Here is a 9,148-nt window from a genome sequence, read left to right on the forward strand (position 1 = left end):
TAGAGCAATACGACAGCCTTTATTATTGCAGCAACACTGATATATATGCCCCTTTGCACAGGCTGACTTTCACCCTACCACACCTTTTGGCCCTCAGCACTAGGGAGGACTTTGGAGGAGAGGGGCAGGATCCCTAAGCTGAGCTGAAGGGAGGCAAGTGGAAGTGAAGTCTATAGGGGGACCTGCAGGATACTTGAATTCCCCCCCTAGATGAGAGCTGGAAACACCTGGGTCTTGGGTTCAAGATTTGGCAATGCCCTCATCTGGGTTCAGAGCTGGGGTGGGGTTCAGAAAAGCCTGGGTCCAAGGGTTCATGATTGGAGAGGACCTTTGTTCCAGACCCTAGCTTTGGGGTGGGGTGCAGTGTTGATGAAACCAGAGTTTCTGGGGCCAGATTAGCCATGGATGTTCTGGTCCTAAACCCCAGTTTGGGGTGGGGTTGGGTGTGGGCGATTTGGGAGTCCAAGGTCAGGGCTGAGGAAGATTGGTCCCTTAAGGTAATGGGGGTACACAGGAGGGAGATGCCAGATGTGGACCTGAGGAGGGATGGCGTGCTTTATGAACTGAAGGGCTGGGGTTGGGCTTTTAATGGCTGGGAAGTGGCTCTGGGTCCCCAGTACAGGGAGGAGTAGGTTGGAGTGGGGTAGGGATGTTCTCTAGGTCTAGGACCCTAGGATCCGGCTTCCTGCTCTTGTCCCAGAGCCTCTAGCAGCAGCCCCATCGGTGTCCGCTTGAGTCCGATGCTCTCAATTTTGTTCTCCAGCTTGTTCTTGAGGTTGCGCAGGCGCAGCGAAGCATGGACCAGGATCACTGTGGGCAATGCAGAGGAGAATGGTCATGGGGATAGGGTCTTGGCCTTTAGCCATGGGGGCCCACAGAGGGGAAGTGGATCAGAGGCAGGTGAAATGAATCCTTAGAAGCCAGGATGCCTTTGAGTGGAACGACAGCATCAGCAGGGGGTATTTGAGGACGTGGCCGGAGATGGGCATTTAATACCAGGAGAGAGCAGCCGGCCCGGAAGGGCGGTGGTTAAGAAAGGCGGTCCCAGAAGGGACGCTGAAGCTTGGGAAGGCGGCGCTCAGTCAAAGGGGGTGTGGCCATGCCCGGCGGGTGTCCCAGCCCCCTCTCTGCCCGGGAACACGGGAGACACACACTCGCGTGCGCGCGGGGCCCCTGCCCTCGCCCTTCCCTCGGGTTTCTCAGCACAATGGGAAACTCACGCAGCACTGGCCCGGCGATGCTGAGCAGGAAGGTGCACGCGCCGCCCACAGCCCAGAGGACAAGAAAGCCGATGGCCAGCACGGCGGCCAGGCAGGCGGCCGGGTGGCTGCGGCGGCAGCGACGCACAGCCGCTTGGCTTTCCGCCGCCCACACCAGCACGCCGAGGCCTATGGCCACTATCAGCGCGCTGAGCAGGGTGTGCAGCGGACGCAAGTACCTGCGGAGACAAGGGAACTAAGTGCAACCGCCGGGCGGGGCGAGGCAGCCCCCGCCCCCGCCCCCACACCCCCACTCCAGGACTCGCGGGCCATTGTTCACTAGAGCTGACCTCACAGTGTCGGTTCCCCCTCTGAAGCGCCTCCAGCCCTGTGTGCAACCTTTCCACTCCCCAGGGCTTTCAAGTTGCAGAAGCCCTCGAGAGATGGCAGGGGTGGGGGGCATGTTTCTTTCCCAGCAATCTTCCAGTCGCAGTTTTCTGAGACCTGCAGCACCTCCCCTCTCCTACCACCCCCCCCCCCTGCGCCACCAGTCCCTTCTCTCAAGGGATCAGGGCTTCTCCACGCGTTTTACCTCCTCCATCAACCCAACTCCTGCACTGCAACCTGAGCCCAAAGCCCAAACCGGCTCTTGGAGTCGAGCCTTTGTAGATTTCCCTTCCTGAAGTGCTCTCAGGCTTGGGGTCCTTAGAAGCCCCTCTAGGTCCTCATTTCCTAAGAGACGGCTCCCTTTCTTTGTGGTCAGGTGTTTTTTTTTGGTTTGTTTATTTAGGGGCCACATCCGGCTGCGCTGAGGGATTACTCCTGGCTCTGCATTCAGGGGTCACGCCTAGTGGAGTTCCCGGGACCATATGGTGTGCTGGGGATCAAACAGGGTTGGCCCGTACAAGGAAGGGTGTTTCCGTGCTCTCTCTCCAGCCCCAGAGGGCCCCTTTCTAGTCGGCATAACCCCAGTCAGACTTCCATCACTCCCAAATCCCAGCCCGGCCCAAGGCTCCACCAGGGTTTTCCTACGCCTTCTCTGCCCCCATCTCCTTCTCAGGTACTTTACTCCTCCCACCCCATTGTCCCTCTTGGTTCAAGTTCCCCAACAGGAACTTGCCAGGGGCACAGACACGGTCCCTCCAAACCCCTGACTCGGTCAATATCCCCTCCCTGGCTCCCCAAGAGAGCCCAGAGGGCTGAGCGTGAGCTCGGCCGGAGGGAGACCCGGGTTTCTGGAACGACCACCGACTGCAGAGCCACAAGCCCTCGAGCCGAGCCCTGGTGGCCCCTACCTCCCCAAAAACGTAATGGCAACATTTTGTAATAAAAAGTCCACGGTCCACACGCTGGGCCAGTTCCCTGACTCTACACCCTATCCACTCGCAGCGCCCCACCTCTGCGGGAGCTCCCTCGCTTTCTTCAGGTTCGCCCCGTGCATCTTACTTTCCCTTTCTATCGCACACTTTCTCCATCCCCCCCTCCGGAGCTCCTGGGGGCTCCCTCCCCCGCCCGCGCTAAGCGATCAGGCCTGCTCTCCCCAAGACTCCCGCTCCCTTCCCCCGAGCTTTCCCATCACGACTCAACTCGCCGCTCCCAATCCCCTGCGCGCGCTTCCAGCCCTTGAGAGCCCACCCCTCCGAGCCCCGCAGCCACCCACCCCTCCAACCCGCGCCGCCCTCCGCCCTCCCCCCCTCCCTCACCCGGCCAGCGCGAGCCCGCAGCCAAAGCAGAGAAGGTAATTGGCTTGGTAGTAGAGAAGATTGTTGATGACGCGGTGGCACCATCGCTGAGGGTCGCGGGGATCCGGGGCCGCCAGGCGCGCGGACCCCAGGACGAAGTCGTCCAGGGCGCGTAACGGTGGCAGCCGCACCTCAGACATCCTGCCCGCGGATGAAGCTGGACCAGCTAGCAGAGTGACTGGACTACAGCACCCGGGGCACTCTGCGGCACCATGCAGGACTCTGGGAAATGAAGTCTCGCCCGCGCAGCCGCCTTCCCAGGCCGCCGGGAGGCCGGAAGGACGCGGCGCCCACGTGACCGGAACCGCACGGCCCGAGTCCCCGCCGCGGGGCGGCGAGGCTCACCAGGCGTTCAGCGCGGGGCCGCTGGGTGGCTCAAACACAGACAAACCTGACGCCAGAGGCTGGCTGGGACTGTCAGACCGACCCGAGCACCGAGCACGATCCCCCTTCCTTTCCTGTAAGGTTCCAAGAGGATCACGCCTTCTGCAAAAGGTTTTATTTCTTTTTATTCTGGGCCCACGCCCAGCTGTGCTCAGGGCTCAGTCCTGGCAGTGTTCTGACGACTATGTGTGGTGCTAGGGATCAAACCCAGGCCGGCTGTGTGCAGCAAGGCAAGCACTTTACCCTCTATACTATCCCTCCAGAACCTCCTGGAAAGTTCTGGCCAGGGCTTTCTCAGCCTTGTCTTCTCCAGCCCCCACTCCCACAGGTCCAGCCATAAATACAATTAAGGGACTTTTATTTGTTTCCAGCACATTAGAGGTGTCACCTTTCGAGTTTTTAACTCCCCACAGTTCAGTAAGGGCACTCCTTCTGAGTCTCTAGCAGTCTTCTCCTGGCTTGGCACGCCAATGGTTTCCACTGCCTCCTGGGGTCCCAGGCTTAGCCTGGTGGGCACACAATCATCAAAGGCACCCCGTTGATCAAAAGTTCCTGGGGGAAGTGAGCTATTTCAACACTGCTCTGAGTGCCAAGTGTGGGCCTTGCTGGCTGTGGCTTCCACAGCTCGCATTCTGTTCCCTACCCGCCCCCCAAAGAAAACTTTTGCAATCTGTCACTGCAGGCCTTTAGCGCAGCCCATGGCGTCCTCAAAAGTCATCATCATCACAGATGTCAAGGTAAACATCAAAAGCCTCCCTGTTGCAGTTTCCATCAGGAGTGAAGACGTATTTGTGGAAAGTTCCGTCTACGCAGATGGCTGGAAGAGGTGAGGAAGAAGGGTACAGAGTCAAGAGGTGGCAGGAAGACATACATCCCTCACCTCCTTGGGTGTACCAGATCTTAACAACTTCATCCAGATCACTGCCTGCTGCCACCCTTCTACCAATGAAATTTAAAACACGCTGGAACACTCTTCAGGCCTTAAACTTCATTCAGAGGACTTGGGCAAGCCATCCACCCCCAGGGCTGTTCCCACTCACCAATGACAGAGTTGACGTTCTTAGAAGTATTGCGACCAAATGCGCAGATGCAGGCTGATTCAGCAGGCACAGTGAAGCTCGCCAGGCTCCACTGTGAGTCCACGTACTGCCCAATCATGGGCCCCACTTTGCCCACACGAGCCAGCCTGCAGGTAGTACTGACTCAGCCCAGGTGTGTGACAAGAGCAAGGGACCAGGGTCATGCAGGGTGGGGCAGGGGGTACTCACGCGGAACGGCGGTTGAGGCGGGTGTCCTTGAGAGCGAAGATATGAACTGTGCCCTTATCACTGGAGGCACACAGGAAGGAGGAGTCGTGGCTGAAGTTGATGCTAGAAGACAGAACCGCAGTGACGACCATGAGGCGGGGCATGGGGGCCCCAGCCGAGCCCACAAATCATCCCCTTTGCTCACCAGTAGAGTGTGGCAGGATCTGTGCCTCGGCGCAGCTCCACCAGCTTCTCCTTTGACTGTGTATCGAACAGACGAATGAGGGTGCCCTTCTGGGAAGCCGAAGCCACGACAGTGCCCGGCTGGTTCAGGGATATGCAGGCCACATCACTCTGATGGGCATTGATAGTGAATGGAGCAGAGGAAGTACCAGGTTTGGTGCTGGCCAGGTCCTACCGAGAGAAGGAGCAGTTCCAGCCTTGATGGGCTATGGAGAACAATGGCCAGACATCCACAAAGAGAGCCAGCCGACCCACCGACCCACCCTGGCCCATGGAGCTGCTCACCACAAGTTGCAGGCTCCCACACTTGTGTCCTGGAAATACAAGCAGTTGCTTCTCTAGGCTGGGGCAGAGGTCACAGAGTCCTAGGGGATGGGGATGAAGGGTGAGCTGGTAAAAGGCATCATGCCAGAGTAGACGGAGCCAGGTAAGGGCTAAGTCTGGCCCTCCTGGGATATATACTACCCACACCACCAGGGCAGACCTGGTCCTCAGTGCCACACCCCATCCACCAGGCAGATTCTCTTCATCCCTCTGCTGCTGTGGCAGCCTCCCCAAAGGCCCAGGATCCTTCTGGGAGGCCCATGATTGAACTCTGGCCAATGGTAGAGTATGACCTCCTCTATCTCAGCCCCAGACACCATCTCCTGCAGTGACACCTGCCTATTCAGGTCCTCTCACCCTTAGGGTTGTCCCGCGTGTCGAACTCAAACAGCTTTCGAGGACTATTGGGGAAGGAGTACACATAGATGCGGTTCCTTAGCACGATGACGATTCTGTGGGTAGCACACAGCACAGGATGGTCATGAGGGAAAGGCAAGGTGCCCTTGGCAGGTGGGGGGGGGGACCCAAACCCAAACCTTCCTGCCTGCTATGGGTACCTCATACCCTCCCCCACTCATCCCAGACCCTCAGACTCACTTGTCGTGGCGCATGCGTACAGCCAGCACTGACTTGGTGAAGGTGAACTCCAGCACCAGCTTGTCTTTGGAGTCCTTGCCCTCCCGGGCATCGTTCCAGATCAGCACTGCTGGGCAGGTTGGTGCATGGTTGGGGCCAGGGGTAGGATGAGGGGGAGCCCTGGGGACGCAAGGGCCCTTTCCCCATGATGTCAACCCAATTTGTTTATTTGAACTTTCAGCTAACACCTGATGAGCACCTCATAGTGGCCATTATGGACATGACTCTTGAGAAAATGATCAAGATTTGTTGTCCCCATGGACAGATTAGGAAAGTGCAGCATGCAGGGGTTTTGTCTGTTAGTTTGGACAAGGACCTCACAGCCCATTCTGACCTTCGGGCCAGTATTTCTGCCTGCAGGGTCCCACCCAGTCCATTACCCCAGAAGGAGATTTCTGTGCTGAAGGCTTTGGCTCTGACTCATCTGGTTTCAAAACTCTTCATTTTGGGAGTTTTTTCTGGGGTGGGAGGCGGGCCTGGCTCTATATTCAGAGATCACTCCTGACCATGCTCGGAGGACCATGTGGGGTGCCTGGGTCAGCTGTGTGCCAGGCAAGCATCCTACCCATTGTACTATGGCTGTACTATCACCCCAGGCCCTCAAAACCCTTCAAACAAGATGGTGCTTAAGGTTCAAGGGAACAAAGCAGTGGCAAGACAACCTTTTTAAAAAAATATCTTAATCCTATTGGTCATGTGACCTTGAATAAGTCCCATAAATAAGTCATTTAAGTCCTCTGGGCTTCTGGGTAGCTTCATCTGGACAAGTGCGAGTCATGATACTTTCTACAACTTAGTCGCAGTGAGGATTAGATGAGTTAATATAAGGAAAGGACTTAGCTCAATATCAAGGCAAATTACCACTGCTCCTTAAGTAAGGACAAGGTATACGGGGTGGGGGGCATTCAGTAAGTGTCTGCTACATGAAGACAAAATGCCAAGCTTCTCAAGTTAGCACACCACGACTTCCTAGCAGTATTCCTCACTGTGGCACTCAGGCTGTGCCTCTTCCTCTGCCAGTGCCCAGGGGATGCCAGGATTCTAAAGAGTCTGGACCAAAGGTGGGATGATGCCACTTACCTGAGATTTCAGAAAACTTGGGACTGCTACCACCGCCCACCAGGGCCAGCAGGTTGGAACGATGCAGCATCTCCACCAGGCCCATACTGCCGACCTGCTCATGGTCTGGACAAGGACCAGCTGTCAGTGGGGGTGAGAGACAATGCCATCCCCTTCCCATTTGCCCACTGCCTTCCCGAACTGAGAACTCACCCAGATGCCCCTTCTCCATCAAAGGTTCTACGTTGTAGATACGCACACCCGTCTCCATGGCGCAGCAAAAGCAACCTGGGGGATGGGAGCAATCCAGGCTGCGACAAAGGATGCTGGGGGCTCAACATCCACCTCAGACCCTCCCCTTCCTCTTTTGCTCCCTTCTTCCCTGGAGGGTCCAGGCCTAAGCCTCTCTCACTTTGGTCTTGGTTGAAACGCAGGCTGGTAACTCCTCGAAGTGGCTGCTGAGTCATGGTCCAGACTTGTTTCCCTGGACACAAATGAGAGTAGGCTTGGGAAAAGCCCTAGAACTCATGTCCCCAACTGATAGTCTTGACACCGTGTTAGCAACTGATCTTAGCAAGACTCCCAAGAAGACCAAAACAAGGGGAAAATCCTAGGGTCTCCACTGTCAGCTTCCAAGACCCCAAAGAGCAGGACCAGGAACTTCATCTTCTCACAACCACCTGACCCCAGCTCAGGGAGTAACCTGAACTGGACCCTTGACCTCCTCTAGTTACCTGGCCCACACTGATTGCTTGTAATGGGTTAGAGAGTGCCCCAGTGAGAGTTCCTCTCCTCCCAGCCAATCCTGGTGTCCAACAGAGTATGGAACCACTCCCCACCCCCTTCTCATTTTCATACCTAACTCCAAGTGGACCCAGCAGTTAAAAGGAGAGATGAACCTAAGGAAATGGGCTCCGCTCTGCCTTTTCCTCCACCCTCACTGAGTTGCTCCATTCCCTTTCTCATACCCTACTTGATGCCCCCAACATATTCCAGATCCCTACAGCCGACTCATACCTCCTTTTCTGCTGGCTGACCCCAACATGGACTGGGTCTTCTTCAATTCCACGCTCCTAAGAGTCCTCCAATCCCTCTCCATCATTCATCTCCACCGCACTCTGACCGAGCGTACCCCTATCCTCTGAAGATCTTTGCCCACCTCCCCAAATCCCTACCTGGGACACTCAACCTCCTCCATGCCATCCAGTCCTAAAACTCTGCTAAGATTCCTGTCCTCAAGTCCCTATAGTCCCTTTAAACTCCCACCTCCACAAGACCTTTGCCCAGACACACCCCCTTTCCATGCTCCTACAGTCCAAACTCTCCCGTCATCCTTACCCACATCCAACAGGCTGCCTCACTTCCCTTCCGAAAAGCCATTCTTTGTGGAGATTCCCTCCTCCCCCCCCCAACCCCCTTCCTTGGACCCCAATACCAAAGACCAGTATCACCCCAGCACCCTATCTCAGAATACCACTGACACGCACAAACACACACAAACACACACGCCTCACTGACCCTGTCCAAGCCCGTCCTTACCTTCCTTTCCAGACCAGTAACCACTCAAGGCCCCTGTGCTAGGACTGCCCCTCCCTCATTCCAGGACCCATGTACAGACCTGCACCCCCTCCCCAGGCCCCAGCCAATTTGTGGAGTCCTGGATGGCCCAGCTCCCGGCAACAGCCTGCACCGACCTGACCTCCGCACGTCCCGGATCGCAGCCCGAGCTCTCGGTGCCGCCCGCGGCCCGGCTTTCTGACCTCCCGGGGCCTTGACGCCCGGCTCTGGTGTTTACATCAGGACTTACTTCCGGGGGAGGGCGCCAGTTACAGGAAATGATTCACCGGGGCGGAAAACTCGATCGCGGGCCCGGTCGCCAGGCTGCCTGAGCTTCGGAGCTTTGCGAGTCACAAGCAGCGTCCTCCGACGCGGGCGGAGCCAGCGAAGGAAAGCGCAACCCGGCCTCGTGGGTCCGAGAGAAGCAAGGGCTGAGTGAGAAAGAGCATCCCGACGCCCAGCGAGAAAGGACCCGACCATCCTTCTTCTCGGCTTAGCTTTCTAGGCTAACAAGACTTGGACCTCCTACGTGCGATAGAGTGGCTGTACCGTCACAATGAGTTGCCCTCCGGGGCGTCTAGAGAGGCCCTCGCCGTGCTTCCCAGCGACGGGAACCTGGAGGGGCCTAAAAGCTGAAGCTGTCACTCAGGCCTGGGGAAAGCCAGATAGGGAAAGTTTCTTTCTCCCTCGAAATTTTGCTTGAGGGAACCGAATGAAAAATTGGAGAGAGCGGCGAATGGTGGTCATAGGTATTGAT

General features: G+C 56.9%; 2 protein-coding genes across 4 annotated transcripts; both read right to left on the reverse strand.

Annotated features, from left to right (window-relative positions):
- On the reverse strand, positions 1 to 3,191 carry PRAF2 (PRA1 domain family member 2). Its single transcript, XM_004606447.2, has 3 exons — positions 2,903 to 3,191; positions 1,221 to 1,438; positions 1 to 810 (listed from the first exon to the last, which is right to left on the reverse strand). Exons 1-3 carry the CDS (start codon positions 3,079 to 3,081, stop codon positions 671 to 673), a joined length of 537 nt encoding a protein of 178 aa, XP_004606504.1. The 5' UTR covers positions 3,082 to 3,191; the 3' UTR covers positions 1 to 670.
- Positions 3,192 to 3,666: 475 nt separating this feature from the next.
- Positions 3,667 to 8,912, reverse strand: WDR45 (WD repeat domain 45). 3 transcript variants are annotated; one of them, XM_055121485.1, is made up of 11 exons: positions 8,642 to 8,912; positions 7,247 to 7,318; positions 7,048 to 7,122; positions 6,856 to 6,960; positions 5,737 to 5,845; positions 5,497 to 5,591; positions 5,101 to 5,180; positions 4,778 to 4,986; positions 4,594 to 4,695; positions 4,366 to 4,511; positions 3,667 to 4,142 (listed from the first exon to the last, which is right to left on the reverse strand). In XM_055121485.1, the coding sequence occupies exons 2-11, from the start codon at positions 7,299 to 7,301 to the stop codon at positions 4,033 to 4,035; spliced, it is 1,086 nt and encodes a 361-aa protein (XP_054977460.1). In that variant the 5' UTR covers positions 7,302 to 7,318; positions 8,642 to 8,912; the 3' UTR covers positions 3,667 to 4,032. The 3 variants fall into 3 exon arrangements, with proteins under 3 accessions (XP_054977460.1, XP_004606502.1, XP_004606503.1); XM_004606445.2 differs by having other exon boundaries at positions 8,529 to 8,912; XM_004606446.2 differs by having other exon boundaries at positions 5,737 to 5,842; positions 8,529 to 8,906.
- Between the last annotated feature and the right edge of the window lie 236 nt (positions 8,913 to 9,148).

Source organism: Sorex araneus, chromosome X, assembly GCF_027595985.1.
Source record: "Sorex araneus isolate mSorAra2 chromosome X, mSorAra2.pri, whole genome shotgun sequence".
NCBI classification, from domain to species: Eukaryota; Metazoa; Chordata; class Mammalia; order Eulipotyphla; family Soricidae; genus Sorex; species Sorex araneus.